Raw genomic sequence first — 24,426 nt, 5'->3', positions numbered from 1 at the left:
CTTTCATCAATTCCTCAGTGCATGCACAGAATACTACTTAGGAGTAACTATAAGCATACAGAAAGGCAAGCAGATGACAATCTATAAGATGGATTTTTCTCTCATTTCAAATCCTAGGACTGTGTCTTGAAACACCTCTGTTTCTGAAGGAAAGGGCCAGGCAACTACTATAACCCTGTCTTTGTTGATTACCTGTCACTCACCCTTCCAGTTCACCCTGTCCTCAGACCTGGGGGGATTCCTGTATGGACTACATCAAAAGCAGAGCAGAAAGAAGAAGGAGAAAGAGATCAGGGTATTTCATTTTCTGGTTTTTCTCTCAGTGGGGTGGTCTTGGGCTGGCTGGGTCCCTCCACTGAGTGTCAGTCACTGCTTTTCCCAAGGCAGACATCTCTACAGGACTGTCTCCTTCCAGATTTGGATTTGCTTCCTCCCCTCACCTCTTCAGGCCGGAGGTAGTAATTGCTTCACTGTTACTCAACAGTTACTCTATCTAATGTAAATAGTCCATCTCTTATAATCCTGACCATGTTATGTCTTTTTGTTGGAAAGTGGCCCCAGGAAACAGATCCTCAAAATGAGACCGAAGTTATTCTAAAATGAAGGGATCATCTCTATAGTGGAAAGAAATGGGACCACTGGAAATGTATTTCACATTATCAAGATTCATGATTATACAAATTAGATGAAGAGCAGGATGGGACATACAGTAGTGTGGTGGTTAATTTTGGCAATTTGACCACGGGGTACCCAGATAATTGATTTAACATTATTCAGGGTGTGCCTGTGAAGGTCTTTCTGGATGAGATTAACATTTGAATCAATAGACTGAGTAAAGCAGATTATCCTCCCTTGAAGTGGGAGGCCTCATCCAATCCATTGAAGACCTGAAAATAACAAAAAGGCAGAATAAGGCAGAATTTGTTCTCTCTGCCAGTCAGCTGGGACATCAGTCTTCTCCTGCCTTCAGACTCAGACTGCAATTTATACCATTGGTTCTCCTGGTTCTCAGGCCTTTGGACTCAGACTAGAACTATACAAAACAGCTCTCCTGAGTTTTCAGCTTGCTAAATGCATGTCTTGGGACTTCTCAGTCTCCTTAACCATGTAAGCCAATTCCTTATATCTATCTTTATCTCTTGATTCTGGTTTTCTGAAGACCCAGATTAATACAGGTGGCTATGGCACTTAACTGCTATGAAAACAAAAGTGACTGCAGATGGCAGACTCATCTGAATTCTTTAGTGCCCTAGAGAGTATACAGGAAAAGGAAAAGAAAAAGGAAAAGCTATAAATATAACTTTGCTTCTGGCCATAAAAGAGTAACAGGAACAGGACTGACCCCCTAATCACCACCACCACCACCACCCAATACACACATACTTTAAAAAACTGGAGAAAACATGTAAAAGTATGTTTTCAGACATGCCACAATAGGCAGGAGGACCATAATCCCTGAAAGGGAAACAAGAAAATGAGTCCTATGACTGCTACGGTATACTGCCCTAGCAGCAGTTTCCAGGCTGTAGCCCAGGGAGGGGAAATTCAAACAAAGCCCAGTAAGCTTGCTGAGTTGAGACAACAGAATCAAAGTCAGGCGAAGCAAAGGCATCTAGAATTTATAAGGCAGAATATCAGAGAGGAGGGAGCAACACAAAGAGAGAACTTGAGAGAACCACAGAGGGCACCTGTGGAGTCTCTGGCTGAGTATTTGTCTGCACAGGAGTGAGAGAAAATTCCACGGGACTGGGGAAAGAATCAGTGGAGAGCTGTACACTGTACAATGCCCCAAAATCGCACACAGCTGGAATACTTATGTTTCCACCAGCCAAAGAGGAAAGATCTCATGGTAGAGTCCTCAGAAAGGTATTGCTATAGTACTGGAGTATATTAGCCGTAGCCTAAAGACTGTTTTGGACCCACCCAAGCAAAGTTTAAAAGAATCAAACAGATTACAAGTAACTGATCTGCATACAACAGGAATTAGCAAACTTTTTCAGTAAAGGACTAGATATGCTTTTGTATATGGATGGACCTCTTTTAGTGGGCAGAGTGTGTCAAGATATTCATGACAGTTGAGACAGAACAAAATTAAAGAAGAAGTAAATACTTGGGGAGACCCTGCCAACTATCTTCCCCGAACCATTCCCATTCATTATATAAATAAACTAAGGCTAGGAGAGTTTAACACAACTTGCCCAAAGTACACAAAGGTAATAATATAAATTATAGTCAGGATCTGACTGCAAGTCTCTTAGACTCTAAAACCCTACTATATCTTATTGCCCTACCTTCAAATAAGTCTTGCTCTCTGAGTCTAACAGATAAATTTCATCAAATCATGCTATCAACTGAATTAATGCATTTTCTGTTGCTATTGACCACTTGTAATAATAGGGAAAAGCAGTTAACATGTATTAAGAACCCTTAAATTTATCATCTCACTTATTTTTCATACTGCCTTCAAAGTTGTGGAACTTGCCCAGGAGTACACAGCAGTAAGTACTGCCATGGGAACTGGGGGTTGGGTCACTCTGAACCAAAGCCCAAGATCTTTCCACCACATCACACTGTCTTTTTTTTTTTTTAAGATTTTATTTATTCATTTGAGAGAGAGAGAGAGAGAGAGAGAGAGAGCACAAGCAGGGCGAGAGGCAGAGGGAGAAGCAGGCTCCCCACTGAGCAGGGAGCCTAACGTGGGACTCGATCCCAGGACCCTGGGAGAACGACCAAGCTGAAGACAGACGCCTAACCAACTGAGCCACCCAGGCGGCCACGCAACACACTGTCTTAATAGAAGCACAAATGACAGTCCTCAGATTGGCCCAAAGAAAAGCAGTACAAGAAAAACTATGTACCAAACCACAGAAAGGGAAAAGGGAATATAAAAGGGAAAAGGGAATGAACAGAGTTTGAGAAGGAAAAACGGTAATTGAGAAGTACGACGTGTTCTCTTTGTACCTTAGCATGGATCATTTCCCCATTTCCATTAAGGTACAATTTAATTCTATCATATTCACAGAGCCATTCTCCACCTCCCCAGCCCTCAATCTTACCCTCACTGGTCTCCTATGTATCATTTAAATCAATTATGTGATAGCATAAAATACATTATATTGCTATTTCTGAGTGTTTTATTAATCAGGTTACAAGCAGCTTGAGGACAACTTTTATATCTTACAGTCTAGGCTCCAACATGAATGCAGTGTCTGTGTTGATGATAATCATATTCAAGTATTACAGTTTTGAAAAATTATTTAGAAGTTTTTTAAAAACAGGTTATCGGTTCCAGGCATCTTAATGCCAGTAGAGTAAACAAAATAAATGGAGAGGAAAGAACTAGTTCAAATCTCTACAGGATTTGTTTACAAAGTGCCACATCTAAAATATTATTTCCAGACTTCAGACATAAACTTTAAAGCACTCACTTATACACCATTTTTTTTAAAGGAAGGAAAAAAATGAGGCCAATAATTTTGTGAAATCTGTAATAAGAATTACTAAATTAGAAAGTAAGACTTCTGACTTTTGGTTAAAGAACTTTCCATTAAATCAACAGTTCTCCAAGTATGGTCACTGGCCCTCTGGAGATCCCCAAGAATCTTTGATCCAAGAGGGTAAAACTATTTTCATAAAAATATTAAGATATTATTGTCTTTTAACTGAGTAGACTTGTACTGATGGTCCAAAAACAAGAGTAGGTAAGACTGCCAGCACCTTAGTAGAAATCAAGGCAGTGGCAGAACCACACTATATTTAATAGTCATCATATTCGCCACCAGGCACAACAGTAAAAATAAAAGCCAGTTTCACTGAAGAATGTCCTCGATGAAGTAGTGGTTAAGTATTTAATTTATTAAATCCTGACCCTTGAGTACATGTCTTTTTAACATTCTGTGTGACAAATGAGAAGTATACATGAAGCACCTCTGCCGTGCACTGAATTACAATGGCTGTTACAACAGCTGTCTCAAGAGAAAGCACTTGTGTAACTGTTTAAGTTGTAAGCTAAACGAGATTATTTTTTCATAGATCACCATTCTTACTTGAAAGATAAACTGAAAGACAAATGATGGCTGTTCAGATTTGGATATTTAGCATACAAAATGAATGAGCCTGTCACTTCAAATAACCCAATTAACAATATTTGTTTCTATGACAAAATTAGAGCTTTTAAGTAAAATTAGAATTTTTGAAAAACCTTTATCTGGCCACCATGAGTTTTACAGCTCCCCAATACTTAAAGAATTATCTGATAGGACACAATAATACAGTATTTTTTTTTTTTTTTTTTTTTTTTTAAAGATTTTATTTATTTATTTGAGAGAGAGAATGAGAGACAGAGAGCACGAGCGGGAAGAGGGTCAGAGGGAGAAGCAGACCCCCCGCTGAGCAGGGAGCCCGATGCGGGACTCGATCCCGGGACTCCAGGATCATGACCTGAGCCGAAGGCAGTCGCTTAACCAACTGAGCCACCCAGGCGCCCAATAATACAGTATTAATAAATGGATTGTTCGGGCTCCTGAGTGGCTCAGTCAGTTAAGCATCTGCCTTCGGCTCAGGTCATGATCCCAGGAGCTAGCCCCTTCGTCGGGCTCCCTGCTTGATGGGCAGCCTGCTTCTCCCTCTCCAGCTTGTGCTCTCTTGCACTCTCTCTCTCTCAAATAAATAAAATAAAATCTTAAAAAAAATACTAAATGGATTGTTTATATTATATGATGAAACATGTAAACATTTGGAAGACCAGCATAAAGCAATGAACTGATAATTTCTAAATGACAATGCATGATATTATAAAATCCAACTCAAAGTCCAAGATAGACCGAAGATTTGAATATAATAGACTATGAAAGGTTCACTGATATAGTCTCAGATTCCATACTGCAACTAATCTCTAAGAAGCCACCACTTGTCAAAATTGTGGTGTAGTATCAAAGAAGAAAGTCCATTACTTGTTTGAAATAACTATTAAAATATCCTTCCTTTCTCCAACTACGTGTCTATGTGAGGCTAGATTTTCCTCATATAGTTCAGCCAAAACAACATATTGCAACAGATTGAATGCTAAAGTAGATATGAAAATCTAGCAGTCTTCTATTAAGCCAGACATTAAAATGACTTACAAAAATGTAAAACAATGCCACTCATTTCACTAATTTCTTACTTCAGAAAAGTTATTTTTATTAAAATGTTATTTATGTTAACAAGTTTGTGGGGCGCCTGGGTGGCTCAGTCATTAAGCATCTGCCTTCAGCTCAGGTCATGATCCCAGAGTCCTGGGATCGAGCCCCACATCGGGCTCCCTGCTCCACAGGAAGCCTGCTTCTCCCTCTCCCACTCCCCCTACTTGTGTTCCTGCTCTCGCTGTCTCTCTCCGTCAAATAAATAAAATCTTTAAAAAAAAAACAAGTTTGTGAGTTTGTAATTTTTAACGAATTAATAAGTTTTTTTTTAATTTCTCAGTTTTAATTTCTAGCTTGGTAAATCTTGACAAATATAACCTACATTAACAAAAGCTGTTTGGGATCCTCAATATTTTTAACAGCATAAGAGGCTCCAAAAAAAGTTTGAGAAATATTACACTATATTATGCTATAATGGAACGCTCAGAAGTTGAAGATGATCAAAGTAAAAAGATTTATAATCTATTAGGCACACTGAAAACATACAAATTTGTGAGAAAAAGTCCCACTCCCTACCTCAGGTCAAACCTGGAATTAGGTGGTAGACAGCTGTGGTTTATTTTGGAGGAAAGAGACAAATAAGAGGACAATTCAACACCAGGACAAACCGACAGATATCTAGACAACCTTCAACTCTCCACAGCCCCCAGTTACTACTACCATTTCCAGTCTCTGTCTGAGATTACAAAGAAACAAAAATCAGTAGAGAGGAAGGAGGAAGGTTATAGAGCAGACAAGGCAAGCCTCAGGCACTGAAGACAAAGGACTGTTTTGGGGTGGAAGTAGGTAGAAGGTAGATTAAATTGTGATTTATAAATAAAACATCCCACATACATATTTTGTTCATGACAGATGGAATATACCACCCATAGTTTAAACGTTCATTTTTTGTTTATTATCAAAATTTAAAAGATAAACATAATCTCTCTCTCTCTCTCTATGACCAAGTCTCTTGCTCTTTTTTGTGCCTTATGGTTGAAAGTCTTATCAGGGTCCAGGACTGGCTGGACTACATCACAGAAAGATTAGAAGTTCCTCTCTGTTTCCATGGTCCTCTGTTCATACCTTCCCATAGCACTTAGTGTGCTAATATTTTCCATCTCCCCCACTGGACTGTAAGCTCCTCAAGAACAGAGTTTACGTCTTACTCATCTTTATTCCCTAGAACATAGCACAGTACCATTATAGACATGTTCAATAACTGGTTCCCAAATGATTGATTTCCCAAAGGTCATATATACTTTATTAAATATATTTCCTCAAGAAACAAAACACAAGTTGTACTGTCTTCAAAACAGTAGTTGGAACATATTGTTCAATTTCCATTATTATCTTATTTAGCCACTCTGAAAATGTTTACCACTTCCTTCTAAAACTTCCTCTTGGCTTCTAAAGGGGCAGTATCTTCCTTGTCTTCTTTCTACTTCTCTGGTCAGCCCTTCGCAGTCTTTCTCTGATCCCTTTAGGTTAACTTCCCCAAATTCTACCCTCAGTCCTATACTTGACTCCCTCTATAACTCTTTTGGGCTATCATCTATAAGTCAGAATTTCTCAACCACAGCATAATTGACATTTTGGACCAGGTAATAATTTGTTGTAAGGGGATACCTTGTGCATTGCAGGATGTTTAGCAACATCCCTCTTACTCTACCCACTAGATCCCTCAATTGTGACAATCAAAAATCTCTATTCATTGCCAAATGTCTCCTGAGGGAAAAATCACTCCAGGTTGATAATCAGTGATCTAAACTAACAACTTCAAATATCATATACGCACGCACACAATGCTAACTCCCAAATCTGTATTGTTAACCCAAACCTCTCTCCTGAACACAATATATTCCAATCACTTGTTGACTAACCCTCTTTGGACATCAAATTCAATAAACCTTAACTCATTACTGTTTTCCTTAAATTTATGCCTTTTTCCTCTCTGCTCTATCTTGATGAATGACACAACTATCTAAATAATCACTCAACCCAGAAATCCAGGAGACCTTTTTCTCATTCATATTCAATGAATTACCAAACCCTATTCTTTCAATCTCTTTAGTACCTTTCAATTAGGTCCCTTCCCCTCCATTTCTACTGCCACAGACTTAAATCAAGCCTTATCCCATCTCACCTGAATCACTATAATAGCATCCTAACTGGCCCTACCCCCCATCTGGCCCTATTATCTTTCCTCCACAATGCTACCCCTATGATCTTCCTAAGACACAGAACTGATAGTGTCACTCCCCTCCCTAAAATCCATGGTTTCTCATAGCCTGTGAGTTACACTTCAGTTCCTCAAACAAGCACAAGAAGGCATTTATAATACCATCACCTATCTTCCTGGGCCCAATCTTACTCCTGCAACTCCCCCACAGAGATTCTTCACTTCTGCCATACCAAACAATTTGCATTCTGCAGGCTTTTAACACATGATATTCCTTCTGCCTGGAATGTCCTCCTCACTTTCAATCCCCAACCTCCTCTTACAACAAACTCCTGGCTCATCCATTTTTAAAAATTTAGCTCAAAAATCATTCCTCTCTAAATTCCCTGTTTGATTTAGAGTTCTCGTCTCAGTTCACAAAGAAGCATGCTTACACTTCTATTATAGCATTTAGTTATGCTTATTATGCTTATGATCATTGGCTAGTGTATCTACTATAAGCTCCAAGAGAATGGGCATCAAACCTTATTTGATCTGACAGCCAACAAATCAAATATTTCTCATGCTTACTAACTATAGAATATGCCCATTAATATTTGCTAAGTAAATGGTCTCCCTTAACATTTCACTTTTAATACAAAAGCAAATTTTAAAACTAGGTTTAAACAGCTTAACAATAAAATAAGTATAATATATTTTAAAAGCAACCACTTTTAAGTCAGTGCTAGTTAAGTTGCAAGTAACAGAATTTTAAAAGGTGCTTTACTTAAAGTTATGTGTGTATGTATATATCCATATACATATGTGTGTATTTTTTCCTGCCATGGAATCTGTAATAAACATTTATAAGTAAAAAGCTCTAAATGTTCTTCCACTGAATATGGGGCCTACTAATATATCCAAACACAGCCATCTAAACCCAGATTACCAAGACTGGTATCTCAATTTTAGTTACTATTCTTTCCCAAAACTGACAGTCAGAACATTCTTGCTTATTGTGAGACTTTGGTCAAGTGTACAACATGCAATACCAAATTGTGCAATCATTTATTTGAAATAAGAAAGTGGCTTACTGATGGACCTGTCTTTATCTCAAATAACCATCAGTTTAAATTTAGCCCTTATACTAGAGTCCCAATCCCCACAATACTATTGTACTTAAAACGGATCACCATTACATGACTCTCCCAAAAACCTCAAACATAAAGAAGCTAAGTTTTCAGATCTAGAGTTTGATACTATCAAATTTTATATTTTAAAATAAAAAATGTACAAGTCATGTATACATAATATGCAACACAGTGACTACAGCAAATAATACTGCATTGCATTTTTAAAAATCAAAAATTATCAAGTTGAAAGAATAAAATGAGTAAAAACATATAAAGCCATTGTATTTTCCATATATATCTTACAGAAGACAACTATGAAACTGAATTTCTAAATATTACTCAAATATCCCTTTGAGGCATGCACTCTCTTGAGAAATAAAACTGAAATGTATTGGCTTAAAAGATTAGAGGGATCAATTTACATTCTTTTAAGAATTCAGGATATCAAAATTTGGAAAGAATCCTGCACTTTCTTGGTTCCCTGCCATTATATCCTAGCATCAGTCAATAAGGGAGTCACTAAAATAGCTCAGCTCCCCACCTCCATCCCCATGCATCGAAAGTCCCACATGACCTCTCCACACCCTTTTAGCCTCACTCATCTCTCATTCCAGCCACCAGCTCTGCATGGGCTCTAACCAATGTCACACAGGGGCTGTCTGAAAGTACCTCACTTCAGGTCTATACATCGTGTGCCTTTCACCTCCCACCCCAAAAATGTCCATCTTGATGTCAAAGTACAAGACACCATAGGGGACTCACTCTTGCAGAACTCAAAAATGCAGGTGAGTTCCTACCTACTGAGGTAAGCCTGTGGACAATGGGAGATGCATACAATTATTAGATAAATTCTTCCCCTTTCCTCCCATATACACAGTCCCGTGAAGTCAAGCAATCTGTCACATACAAGTGACAGCCAGCCTGATAGCACAGTTTTACATTAGCTCTCCCTCCCTGCCTCCTTCCTCAGTCTGGGTTTGCACTTCCTAATAAATTCGCAGTGCACATGGCTCTGCTTTCTGGGGAACCCAGTTCAAGATACTCAACCCCTTCAGAAGAAAGTCTGTGGTTTACATACCGCAAGGGAGATCTCAAAGCCCATTAAACTGCAAGCTGCTATTTCTGCCTTCTTTTCCTTAACTGAAAGACCTCAGAGACAGCAGAATAAAATCAAAACCTACTGTCACTGTTTCCTCACTCACCACTTCTCCTAACCTATTATGATACCATCTCCAGAAAAAGAGTATCAAGTAAGATCTTTGTTTTAGTGTTCATGCACTGTTTTAGCTTGGCAATGAAGATGGTTAGAGAAAAGAATGATGGTATACACTGACCTATTAGTTCCTTCTCTTTTTCCAGGTTGTTTAAGTCCCAAAGCTGGGATTCTAAACACTGCCCTTTCCATCACGGCTCAAATTCAGGCTCCACAGGACTCCACCCCTTACAAGTAAACACTGCCAAACATTTTAGAAAGTAATGTAAACATTCACGTGTTACAAATGGTGACATTTATGGTGGTGGAAAATAAAATTCACTGTTCACTGAATAACAAAGCAAGCTTGTTGGAATTGGGAATGCAGAAGTAGACAGAAGGTGGGGATCAGATCATACAGTGCTTTACAATATTGGTAATGTTACAAATGGTAATACTGGTAATAAGAACATTAAGGATTTTAAATGTAATAAGTTCTCTCACTTTTCATGAGATGCAAATAAAATTTTAGGCTACAATTTCTAATAACTGGTAGGCTAGTAAAGTTTCCAAACTGAAAAGTAGAGAAGGTTTATAACTAAATTATTAAGTCTCGGGCACCTGGGTGGCTCAGTCGTTAAGTGTCTGCCTTCGGCTCAGGTCATGATCCCGGGGTCCCGGGATCGAGTCCCATATCGGGCTCCCTGCTCGGCGGGAAGCCTGCTTCTCCCTCTCCCACTCCCCCTGCTTGTGTTCCTGCTCTCGCTATCTCTCTCTCTGTCAAATAAATAAAATCCTAAAAAAAAAAATAAATAAAATAAATAAATAATTAAGTCTCCCAGTTAAACCTCACTATTCCATTTTCCTCCAGTAGTGATTGCTCTTTTAAAAAACAACTGGAGGGGTGCCAGGGTGGCTCAGTCATTAAGCGTCTGCGTTCAGCTCAGGTCATGGTTCCAGGGTCCTGGGATCGAGCCCCGCCATCGGGCTCCCTGCTCGGCGGGAAGCCTGCTTCTCCCTCTCACACTCCCCCTGCTTGTCTTCCCTCTCTCGCTGTGTCTCTGTCAAATAAATAAATAAAATCATTAAAAAAAAAAAAAAAAACAAATGGAATCACTGGGTCAATACCATAGACACTGAAGAAACCCTGTTCTGTGGTAATACTGCCAGAGCAAATCTATTTAATTTTTTTCAATTTCTTTCATTATAGTAAAATATATATAACAATATTTACCATCTTAACCATTTTTAAGCCTGCAGTTCAGTGGTATTAAATAGATTCATAATGCTGTCCTACCATCATGACCATCCATCTCCATAACCTTTTTCATCTTGTAAAACTGAAACCTATTAAACAATATCTCCCCATTCTTCCCTCCTCTCCAGGTCCTAGGAACCACCATTCCATTTTCTGTCTCTATGATTCTGACTACCCTAAGCACCTCATCTAAGCAGAATCATACAGCATGTCTTTTTGTGACTGGCTTATTTCACTTAGCATAATGTCTTCATGGTTCATCCATGTTGCAAGATATGTAAGACTTTCCTTATTTTTTTTACCATAATGAAATACCACTTTATGTCCTATTTAAAGAGGATATGGATCGATGGTGTCTCTTATATACAATGAACAGAGCATAAGTTAATGCCAACATTTTGGAAAGTAATATAAACATTCACAAACTCATGACCTGGATATTACACTCCTAGGTTCATAGTGAAAGGAAATTCTTACTGATGTGCAATGAAAGACAATGTCCAGAATGTTCAGAGCAGTCTTGTTCACAGTGGTAAAAACCCCAAGTAGAGGGAGACAGGGGGATAGAATGGTGGTATGGTATGAAGAATGACAGTACTCCAAAGATGTCCACATCCTAATCCCTGGAACTATATTACCAGTTTATTTAAAAGAGTGTAACTCAGATTATTGGTTAGCTCTCAGTGTTGTGGGGCAGGGAAAGGAAGAGATGAGGAAGGAAAGGAAGACATTATTTAATTTTAAATAAATTTTAAATAAAATTTAAATAATTTTAAATTAAATTAAATTAAATTAAAAGGATATAACATAGAACCAGCCAGGTGGAGGAGATGCATAGGACAAGATCTGAGGAAGAACAGAGAGCTTCCATGCCCTCTCCAAGCGCACCACTCTCCCCAAATCATGTGTTCACCAACCAGGAAGCTCCTGCCTTCCTTTTTAAGAGTGAATAACATTCCATTGTATGTGTATACCACATTTTGCTTATCTATTCATCTGCTGATAGATGGTGGATAGCTTCCACATAATGGAGTAATAAATAGTGAATTCGTAATAATAACAGTGATAATGCTACTATGAACATGGGTGTACAAAATCTATCCAATTTTGACAACAAAATCTCATTTCAATCCATTACCCTGTATGTACACCACAGACACAAAATCTAGAGTAGAGAAGGAAAGTGAAAAGGATGACTTTTTTTTTTTCTGTAACATGTCTAATTTCTTCCTAAGTTGGCCTCACCAAATCTAGACTATGAAAACTTTTCATGCCTCTTAGTATAGTGTTATTTTTTATGGCTTTTTGACTTTACCTGTAGAGTCTCCAACTCACATTTGAATATTTCCCACATCTCCAGCTTCAATATTTTATCTTATTTTATTTTGGCTTTTTTAAAGATTTTATTTATTTATTTGAGAGAGGAGAGAGAGAGAGCACAAGGGAGAGGGAGAAAGAGACTCCCCACTGAGCAGGAAGCCTGCCATGGAGTTCAATCCCAGGGCCCTGGGATCACGACCCGAACCGAAGGCAGATGCCTAACCAACTGAGCCACACAGGCAACCTCATCTTCCACCTTCAAAACTCATTTTACATCCTGCTTTCACTAAACTACCTTCCTAAATGCTTTACTTTCTGTTAACCTCAAAGAAAGAAAGAAAGAAAAGAAAGAAAGAAAGAGAGAAAGGAAGGAAGAAAGGAAGGAAGGAAGGAAGGAAGAAAGAAAAAGAAAAGAAAAAAGAAATGGTGACATTTATGGTATGTGAATTATATCTTAATCAAAAATAAAAATAAAGCTCTGTTCTCACGTAAAAAAAGGAAAAGAAAAAAAAAGAAACGGAACATGTTTTGTTAAAGTACCCCTAAAAGGTTTCTAAAGTACCCAGTAAATTATTAAAGTAACTATGAATCAGCAATAATGAAGTCTATTTTAAAAAGCAAAAATTTGCAAGGCACATAGAGTATTAAAGATAGAATTGCAAGTTAATCCACCCACTACCTAACAATAGCAAGTTCTTTTAATTTTTTTCATCTGAGAGAAGATACTGAAAATGTGCCAATAATTCTGAAAAACACTGGGAATGATCAGAAGATTAGGAAATAAGAAAAAAAGTTGTGTTTGTTTTCTTTTTTAACCTGGAATTAGACTGGAAAAGAGAAATGTGAAGTACAAAGAGCCCAAAAAATATGGCCACATTACAAATGTACCATACTACTAGTCTACACATCTTAAGGATAGCTCTCTGATATAATTCAAAAAGTGAAAAAGACATAGAACAACACCCATTTGTCTTGAGACAGGTACTAATCATAAACACAAAGATTTACGGTCTGCTGAAAACAAATCTTTCACAGTTTTTCTTTATTGTTAATTAGATAATTTCATATTGCATTGTTTTCTGTAATAGAGAGTACAACAGGATAAATTAACATGTTAAAATACAGAAATGTCAAAATGAAGCCAATTAGTATAATAGTGGCAGGTTTATCTAAGATCAAAAAATAATTTATAAGTTGGGCCTTTAAGAATCCACATTCTTTTAAGTGATTGCCTTAATTGTTCAGTTTATTTCTTGGGTGACTTAAGATCAGCTTGTCAACACAAAAGAAGTATTCTTTTAAGGCTTTCCAAGATTTCCAGTATCTCATCTTTACCAGAAAGCCTATTTAATGGCAGCCAATTTGCAAACATCAAATTTAAGATTACAGCTTCAGTACAACAAGAAGAAAGAAATTAAAGTTCACTTCAAGTATTTATGTTGGCATAGACTGAACAGACTACTTAAGAAAAAACTGACACCAAGGGCTCCATTTTGCCATCACTCATGTGCTGCATGCACCACTTTTCACATTACTTTAATCAAGAGACAGACATAATAAGTCTATCATTTAAAGTACGCAAATTCATTACTCCTTCTTTGTGAAAGTTTGACATCTTGGCGTATGTCACACATTTGCAAACTAAGTATGCATTCCACTTGAAAGGACAAAGAACAAAGAAGCTAGAATAACTTAGTTTTTTAAGTTTGTATTTTCATCAAACAAGAAAACTAAGTGGGTGCTTAAAATATAAGACTGCTAGAGTCAATTTTATCATCACTACATCTTCAAATTTCCTACAATTCTTCAGAACTTAACATTGTAATTGACCCCAACAACTAAAGCACAAAAGCACACTAAATAGCAGACAATGCCTAATTAACTAACATTTAATGACAACAAAAAAATACTTCTATTATTTACATAGATATTCCAACAAAAACCCTACAATAGTCATTTTGTTCTAGATCTATGGAAAAGAAAAAGCACGACAAGAAATGAAAAGAAATTCTTCAATTATATACTCTAATTATAATTTGAAATACAATTTTCTTTAAAGATTTATTTATTTGAGAGCGCGTGCAGGAGCACAGATGGGGGAGGGGCAGAGGGAGAGAGAATCTTCAGGTCAACTCCCCACTGAGTACACAGCGAACACAGGGCTCCATCCCAGGACTCTGAGATCATGACCTGAGCCTAAATCAAAAGTCGGCACTTAACCAACTGAGCCACCCAGGCAACCCTATAATTTGAAATAAATTTTAATAAATTAATTTCATTCACTTAAAACCATTTTTCAAGAAATTACAAGTTTTCCCAATATTTCTATTTTTATTTATTTATTTTTTTTCTTTAAGTACTCTCCACAGCCCAACATGGGGCTTGATGTTCTACCAACTGAGCCAGCCAGGCACCCCTTTCCAATACTTTCGTCTTCTGATGACAGCATTTCCTTGTTCTTAATGCTTTATATTTGATAGCTTTGCAAGAAAGTGTAATAACAAGCATGGTAAATATTAAAGATTTACTCAAAAAATTACTGTCCTATTGACAGCAGTGAAGGCTGGCAAAAGAACTAATGTTTTGGGAGGTTTTTTTTTTAATACCTTAAGACAAATATGACAAAAATCTGATTAGAAAAAAATAATTTTCATGTCTTCTAACACAAATATATACTTTCTATTCAAATACTTCCATACATCCACACATATAATGTAAAGAGATAATGATCACTGACTATGTGCCGGGCACTATGTCAAATGCATTACACTTAACGGCAATTTCTAATTGAGTGATTTCTCACAGCAACTGTTAACTTTATTTTACATATGGGGCAGAGGTGAGGTACAAAGAGGTTAAACAATTCACCCAAAGCCACACAGTCAATGACAGAGCTAGGATTCAAACCCAGTCTGGCTCCATATCTGATTTCAGAATTACTATACTACACTGAGTAGAAGGTACACATGGTACATTATCATACTGTCTATCTCTACTTACTCTGTGATAATTCTGGATTTCCTTTCAGATTCATCATCTTCGGAATTGAAGGGCCATACACATCCACATCTAGCAAGCCAACAGCCTTTGACTGTAAGGAAACAGAATTTACTTTAAGATTATTTCCACTCTTTGTCAAAGATAACACACATAGCAATAGTAAATCTAACTATAAAATAAAGACAATTCGCAAAATATTCCAAAATCCTAACCTAAACTCTCAAGCAAAAGTAAGGTAAAAGATCATAAACTACTTAGATAAATACTTTTTGTTGGCTTACTAATTTCTTCTAAATAACTGAGGAGAGAAACCCCCTGCAAATGCTTTACACCTTGCGGTTCAGATCTCCCATATAGTCTCAAATAGACTAAGACTTTTTGATCTGAAGAATAACAAATTACACACAATGTTAAAATAATGACTTACAATGGCCTACAAAACCACAGGAAGATGGAGCATCAACCTTTGGAAAGCCCATCTAACACACCTAAGAATACAAAATGAAAGAAAAAATCATGGGAATAAGACTGTAATAAAGTAAGTGAGAAATTCTGACACAGATCTGGCATGAAAATGCTAATGAGGACGGTGGCAGACATAATATAGAGACAACCTCTTACATGGAAGTCACAGTTAAACACCCAACGTCTTCTGGAGAAGTCATAAACAACTAAAACTGTTTTTCATTGATGACCCATCTACCTACCAAGGGCAGAATATCCTGATTGTCCTCTTTACTAATTGCCAGTTCATCAGCAACATAGGCAAGTAAAGGGAAACAAACTTCACTATTCCCAAGTATGTCTTTTTTTCTTCTCCCCGCTCCTATTTTTCCTTTGATAGATTAAATCAATCTGTTACTGGTTTTTCCATATACAAGCAAATAGAATGCTAATACTAACTATATGTCTTTGAGTTATGTTTCACCAAGACTTAGAATTCTCCTCCCTCTCTCCCTGTATCCTGGGCAAGATAAAATTCTTAACCTCTCAAAAAAACCTTTTTTAAATTAAATAATCCCCCATCTTCCATGTTATCTACCTATTTCCAGACACAAAATTACTTTTTAAACCTTGCTGTCTGGTTCCTATTAATACATAAAATAAGGTACATTCGACATTTATGTCCCTAACTTTATACTAAAACTGCAGTTCTAAGAAAAACATTCAATGTCCCTGTGTGACTCACAGAGCCTAGAGGACCAGGGATTAAAATCTGCCTCCACCAAAATCTCAGCTTACAGTAAAATAAATGAGAAAAGAGGAAGAACACTTTACCTTTAATAGAAAAGTAACATATAAAATTTAGGTTTAATGCATTTAAGTATTAGCTTTAAAAAGGTTGGAACTTTCCTGATGGGTATTAAAGAGGGCACATACTGCATGGAGCACTGGGTGTTATACGCAAACAATGAATCATGGAACACTACGTCAAAAACTAATGATGTAATGTATGATTAACATAACATAAAAAAAAAAAAAGGTTGGAACTTTCAATGAGAAATTCTGACCCATTCTGAACTCCTTTTTAAACCACAAACAAATTTAGTTAAACTAAACTAAAACAGAATTAAATTTACCGTGGATAAAAAGATTTTCAGGGGTGCCTGGGTGGCTTAGTTGGTTAAGTGTCTGTCTTTGGCTCAGGTCCGGGGATCAAGCCCCACGTCTGGGGATTGAGCCCCCGTCGGGTTCCCTGCTCAGTGGGGAGTCTGCTTCTCCCTCCCTCTCCCCCTGCTCCTTCTCTCTCTCTCTCTAATAAATAAGTAAATAAATCCTAAAAAAAAAAAAAAGATTTTCAAATGAGGGAGACTAAAACCTTAAGAAATGTAGGTAATTGTTAACACTATTAATACTATTATCTAAGGGTCTCCTAATGCTGTAACTATTAAGGTAAAGAAGCTAAAGGGACTCCATTCTAGAAAGGCTCCGTTTTTCTGGCAGGCCCCATTTACTCATGACCCATATTTGCCTCTGAATAAGCCAAAGAAGCTATGTTCCCACTTTAATGTTCCCTAGGCCCCAAATACCTGATAACATCTAAGAAGAGCTGAATCCCAAATGTGTTCCAGGACATCAGCTTTGAATAAACCTTGGCTGACACTGGCATCAATACTGCTACCTTCAGTAATTTATGAAATAACACCTATTGTTCACCTGACACTTGCCTTTGATCAGACCCTACCTGGATTCCCAAAGGAACACATGCCCTAGATCCCTTTCCAATTTAAAACCCCTAGCCCCAAGCGACAATAAGACTCATTCTCTTTTCCTTTCCAAATTTCCCAGACAGACCATCTGCTATTCTCTGTCGTTCATGCTATTCAATAAACTCTTTCACTTTCTCCAGCTCATGTTTGATTTCTATCCTGCGCAAAGCCAAAGACCCTCTTGGCTGATCCTGTGGAGAACCCCCACTCTGGATCCTTGGACCCAGGCTGCCTACCTCAATATCATCCTAGAATTTCACTGCTTTCCCATATCTTTTCTCACGATACCTGCAAAAATTAAAAACTACCACAAAATAATAAATGTCAATAAAAACAAAAACTATTCTATGATTTTTTTTTGCTTTGTTATTTATATTAATACTGGTTTTATAGTAACTTGAAAAGGTTAGGTCCCAGGTTTCAAAGTGATCTCCTAAAAATAAAGTCAAGTAAAATAACTCAGTTTTTAAATTTGTTTTCATCAAACAAGGAAACAACTAAGTGACCCTGCCAGGGTCAATTTTTTCATCACTCAGTCTTTAAATTTCTTTCAAAATGTTAAGGAGAATCTATCTATCATCTACTTGTCCGGTCTCTTAGAAGAAAACCATGCCTGTCTAAAGGTGAACCCTTGGCATCAAGGTTCAAGACAAAACTCAAGATCTGCCCTAAAATTTGCTGTGGTAAAAACAGATTTTACACACACATAGATGGCTACACATAATCACGTAAGAATAAAGGGGGCAGCCACTCTCACGCTCACTCTCTCTCTAAAAAAAAAAAAAAAAAACACGAATAAAGGGAGGGAGATTACAAGATTTTAGAGTTCCTTTGTTTCCTAGAAAACGGAACTAAGGATAAGAGAGAATCTTCTTTCTATGTGTTTGTTTCTCTGTATACTCTCCCTAGGAGTAGTTACTACTCACTGACCTAAATTTAGTACCAAGGCTTACATATATCAAAAAGAAAACAGAGAGGAAGGTATGAAGTTTAGGAAGAAGAGAAGACAAGAGAGACAAAGGCAGGGAAGGAGGGAGGGAAGAAAAGATGGAGGGAAGTTAATCACCAATGTTATATTAAGAACACAGATAAACTAGGACTCTATAGCCAGTTAGTTCTGTGGACAAATTAGAATTTAGAGATTTTTAGAAAATTTAAGAAAGAAAAAAAAAGAAAATTTTTAGAAAGCATGCCATCCTAAATTACCCAAATAAACACCTAAACTTCCCCTAACTATACCTCCTCATTGCTTGAATTCCTTCTTGATGCCAAGCACCCTAAACATTTTATTTACATTTCTCACTGATTCCTCATAGCAACCCTGCAAGGTAGTATTATGCTTACCTGTGGATGAGAAAGCTGGAAACTAGCACTCAAAATTATATATATATAAATATATTATATATTATATTAAATAATATATTAAATAATTAAATATATTATATATTTATATACATAAATATTTAAGTATTCTATCTTAAAATGCATTGTTTCTTAGAATGAAGCAGAATGAGAAATTAAACACAAAAATACTAACTTCATAAACCTCCACCCGAACTTTAAAATGATCTGACTGCAAAAAACTTAGATATAGAGCAGGGGTCAGCACACTTTTCCCTAAAGGGCCAAACAGTACTATTTTTGGCACTGTGAATCATATGATCCATAACTACCCAACACTACCACTGTAGCACAAAAGCACAGACAATATGTCCATGAATGAGCATGGCTGTGTTCCAATAAAACTTTATTTACAAAAACAGTCAGGGTTTGATCCACAGATCACAGTTTGCCAACTTCAATTTAGAGGATAAACTTTTTCATGACCAAGTTATTCAATCATCCAACAATCTAATTTTGGTTTTGCCAAGAGCAGGTAGGACATAGTCATCTCTTTTAGTGTCAGAGGAGCTATCTCATTAAAGATTTACTTCCATATCTTTAATTGGGTAGTTTTTAAAAACAATAAAGAGCATACTTTTCATGCTGTTTCACTGGTACTAAGCATGTCTTGAGTATCATGAATAAAATTGGTGTCCATTAAACAAAAACACTAAGCCTACACTAATTAGAACATATTTTACTTAGAGTTGGCATAGCTCCTGGACCAGTAAAATTACCATAGCTACAAATATTAGCTTAAACAAGTATTTTCAACTCTAGAATTCAATAATGTTCAAAAGGTACCAAATAAAGCTCATTTACTCCATTATTTTTAAATAGGCTCCTATTATAGGTGTATAGTCTTTTATTTTTTTTTTTTTTTTTTTTAAAGATTTTATTTATCTGACAGAGAGAGACACAGCGAGAGCAGGAACACAAGCAGTGGGAGTGGGAGAGGGAGAAGCAGACTTCCCGCCGAGCAGGGAGCCCGATGCGGGGCTCGATCCCAGGACCCCGGGATCATGACCTGAGCCGAAGGCAGACGCTTAACGACTGAGCCACCCAGGCGCCCCGGTGTATAGTCTTTTAATTTTAATTTTCAAAGACAGTTTTATACTGTGAGAACATAAATGAGCAACATAGAAGGCTATAAATAAATATATGCAGCTGGGTGTCTAACTAGCTAAGTTTTATGAATCCCTTCTACCTCACTCCTCCTGAAATATTTATATTTAGTCAAGAAAGCTCCAATTAGGACTTCTCTTATATTTCATTTCAGTCAGGCTTAAAAGAACATTCACTATAAAAGCCTCACCAAATACACAACAGATAAAATGATTATTAGCAAAAATAACTATAAACTTACTATTTTAAAGTATGATTGCCCAATCTTTAACATCATCATATATGTAACCTAATATGTTGGTACCTAACATTATACTCTTTCTCTGACTCTCCTGAAGTTCTCAAAATCTAGCAGATGACATAAAATAAGAAAAATCAAACCCCAAAATACTATTTAGATTTGGGGATTTGTTTCTTTATAATTCATATTACCCTGTAAAAGCTAAAAGGTGGCAGACTTACTCAGAGTGATTATATTGTTTCATTACTACTGCATGAAAGCTGCAATTTGAGAGCCTACAAGTCCTATTTTCTTGTGTTGGGTTTCAAAGGCACCAACAACAGTTTTGATATTGCTTTGTTCTTTCAACAGAATTTATATTAAAGATCATAAAACTTCATGACATGTTCCTTTTATCCATGTCATCTGCTAATAGATCCCACAAAAAAAAAAAAAAAAAATTTTAGAAGGATCTCACCCAATTATTTCTAAGCAAACATTCATTTAAGTCTAAGACCTACCTAAAGGTTATCCTTTCCATAGAAGTATCCAGTTAAGAATCCCATGATTCCCTGAACATTACATTTCACTTAATCTTGGACTAGCATTTGGGATTTAGAGTTGAGTCAAGGCTCTTTCTTCTCTTTCTGCCTCGCTTTAAGTCAAGCTGAAGAATTTCAATCTCTTGGTAGAGAAAAATATGTTTCTTAATTCTATTAGCTAAGATTAAATAAGAATCTGACTGGGACAAGAACTAATGGTTAAACAAGGTGACAAGAAAACAATTTCCTACTATTTACCAAAGGACTGTCTAAATCTTCAAGTTCAGTAAAGAAAGAGGAACAAGGGCAACATAGAGATAAAAGTTCACCTGGCTGTAAGGAGCACAAACAGAGATAGGTTCATGAAAAATATAAAAGAATCCCAAATGATTAACTAATTACTTGCAAAAGAGCTGGGGAAAAAAATAGAAACAATAGAGAAATAATAATTTCAAATTAAAGACTATTTTAGGGCGGAAAGAAACTTAAGAGATCATCTTAGTCTTCTGTTCACTCTTTAGTGATGAACAGACCCAGAGATAATGCCACAGCTGGGCCTAGGATCCAATCTCTCTCCAACACACAGTAACGCCTAACTGCTAATAATCACCAGCCATTCCCCTTTATCTCTCTCATCTCATCCTCCACCCTTCTCCCCCTTTTCACTCCATTCCACAGACACTGCCCCTTTGCAGTGTCTTAAACACACCAAGCATGCACCTGCCTTCTGCAGTTGTTCCTTAGCCTAGAATCCTCTTCCCCCAGATATCCACCTGGTTCTCTCCATTACTTCCTTCAAGTCTTCACTCAAACATCACTGTGTAGTGAGGCCTTCACTGGCCACCCTATCTAAGATGCAATTCCCTCATCATTAAATTGGACGATTCCCATTCCCTTCCTACTTTTTCTTTCTTCTTAGCCCCTATACCAGTATTTAACATACTGTATATTTACTTATTTGTCTTATTTATTGTGTCTCCCCAGTAGAATGTTAATTCCATTAGGGTAAGGATTTCTGTATGGTTTGTTCTACTGTACCTAGAACCTAGAACAATAGGCAGTCATGGAGATACTGTGTTCCACCCCAAGAAATTCTGATTCAGTAGGTGTAGGCTGGGGTCCAACAAACTGCATTTGTAATGCTCTAAGGTATAGGATGACCACAATGTGAAAAACAGTAATATAAATAATATAGGAAAGAGTAAGACAAAATTTTGCTGTGAGGGCGCAAGCCTTGGAACCAGCAGGATCATGGTAATGGTAATTTATAATAAGCAACAGTAACACTGAAGAGTTTAAAGTGTATATATATATATAGATAGATAGATAGATATAGATATAAAAGAGTAGTTAACATTCTGCCATATGGGTGAATAGTCAGTCACATATTGCATGGGACATATATATACAAAAATTATTCATTGTTTATGTGAAATTCAAATTTAACTGAGTGGGTGTCCTATATTTTTATTTTCTAAATCTAGCAACCCTACCCTGGCATCTCTCATCAACAGTGCCGTCAGAATGATTCAGTTGAAACATAAGTCGATCATGCGTGCTCAAAACCCTCATTACGCCTCCAACTCCCCTCATTTCACTCAGGTAAAAACCAAAGTCCTCACAACAATTCACCAGACTCTGCATGATCTAGCCAGTTCCCCACCCCCTATCTCCCAATCCTGTTAATTTCATCACCTATTACTCCCTCCACTTCTTAACCCAGGAGCCAATTGCCTTTTTACTATTCCTTGAATAGAAAGCTAGACATGCTCCTACCCATTAGCCCTTAAACTGGCTGTTCCTTTTGCCCGACATACTCTTCCCTCAGATAGTCACAAGTCCATTCTCTCACCTCCTTTAAATCTCTGCTCAAGTATCATATTTTCAATGTAGCCTACCCTAAATCCACCTTCACCCTCAAGCACAACCCCAACCCCAGAATCACTTTTATCATTTTCTACCTCTTTAGCTTACTTATGATGTTTATTATCTATTTACTATAAACTCCGTAAGGGTAGGGATATCCCCCAGCACCTAAAACAGTAAACATTAAATAAGTATTTGTTCAGTGAATGGATGGATGGATGAACGAACTAACCAATGCATGAACAAACCTCCATTTGTTCCTCTGCAGAGTATCAGGATGGTTACTATATGATCCCTAAGATCCCTCTTAAGCTTTAACATTCTATGATTTCATGAAAGTCCCTCTTCTATTACTTCTATACAAACATTTTAACTTACAAGATTTAAAATCAGATAATGTGTATAAGGCTAAAAATATTCTGGTGTTAAAGAAAGAGTCATATCTTTGCAACCAATTCCTAACTACCACTTTTCCCAATGAAAATCCATGTCATCTTCATTTTTCTATTGATCTCAACTCCAGAAAAAGAGGACTTCCAGAAAGAAAATCTAGTGCAAAGAATGGCTATGGTGGGCTACTATAAAATAAATATATATATATATGATAAAAGTACACTAGATAAATCTTGAAAACAAACGCCACGAACATGGTATGAAAGGGACCATTAAAAAGAGGGCAACTTTTAAACCTGCTCACTAGCAAGATTAGGTTCAACAGAGTTTCAAATATAAAAGGGCTGCACCAGACTTTTGTTGTGTTTTCCCCTTTCCAGAACAAGATAAGTAACATATTCTTTAACAAGAAGCAATTCCCATAAGTTTCACATTTTCATCTAGTAACAGAGACAGTAAATCATGGGTAAAACAACTAAGATTAAGAAAAGAAAAACCTTAAATCCTTGGCCTGTATAATTCAAGGGGGGGGGGGGGAAGCATTAATGCCCTTAGTAAAGTCTTCAAATACAGTGAAAAATTAGCCTATTATCACCATGGTAATCTATGAAATACAGAAAAAGATACTTCTAGACACTAACCCCTAAAAATAAGTCATCTTATTTGCGACATCAACCAACCAGTTTTTTGCCAGAATCCAAGCCTACAAACCTAGAAACCTAATCAAACAAGAACCTTTCCCAAATCAGGTAAAGTACTGCAGCAAAAGCACTGAAAACCAACATCAACTCCTTTAGAATATTCTTAGCTAAACTGCAATGCAGGGAAAAGCATTTATAATATAATTCTGAAAGCAGCTCTTCCAAAGAAAAGCAATACAGCAATCACAGGAATTGGATGTGAACAGAGCACTTGATCCACCCTCCAGACTCAAAATCATAGGAGCCAAGCAGCTGGTTTTGAAGCCCCTCTGCTCACTTCCTCTCAGTGGCCCTTCCAACACTGCCCTGCTGAGGATGAAGGGCCCTCCTTATTCCTCAAGGAGATGGGATGGGGGAAAATAATTTACTGAGAACAAAAATTGAGAGAAGTAAAATGAATTGGTAAGAACCAAGTTAGGGAGGAGGCAGGAGAATAATTAAGAAAAAAAGGATTGTTCTGTGAAAAAGATCTTGATAACTTCTTATTGGACAGAATCAGATCCAGAAATTCAAATGATATGCAGCAGTTTTGCCACCAATATGTTATACGTGAAATGAAAGTAAGCAAGAATATACCAAATGTAAAATTAGGGTAAGTGTTCTCTTTCTAACTCATAATCGAATTCAGCAACTTCCATGAACAAAGTGAGAGAATGAATTACTGGCAGCAAGCTGCATTTTCCCAAAAGAAATTTAAAAGGTAGGCCAAAGGGTACTGAGGAGGAAACACCCAGCCAATAGATTCTTTAGAACTATTCAA

General features: G+C 37.0%; 1 protein-coding gene across 8 annotated transcripts in view; it reads right to left on the bottom strand.

Annotated features, from left to right (window-relative positions):
• NUBPL (NUBP iron-sulfur cluster assembly factor, mitochondrial) overlaps positions 1 to 24,426 on the bottom strand; it is a 215,709-nt gene that overhangs the window by 149,333 nt on the left and 41,950 nt on the right. For all 8 annotated transcript variants that reach the window (XM_078053541.1, XM_036123228.2, XM_036123233.2 and 5 more), the window contains exon 4: positions 15,227 to 15,317. In XM_078053541.1, the coding sequence (XP_077909667.1) occupies positions 15,227 to 15,317 (91 nt within the window). The remainder of the gene's footprint in view (positions 1 to 15,226; positions 15,318 to 24,426) is intronic.

This window comes from Halichoerus grypus, chromosome 8 (genome assembly GCF_964656455.1).
Source record: "Halichoerus grypus chromosome 8, mHalGry1.hap1.1, whole genome shotgun sequence".
Taxonomy (NCBI): domain Eukaryota; kingdom Metazoa; phylum Chordata; class Mammalia; order Carnivora; family Phocidae; genus Halichoerus; species Halichoerus grypus.
Note: the sequence above shows the minus strand (reverse complement) of the source record. Positions and strands in the feature narration are given on the sequence as shown.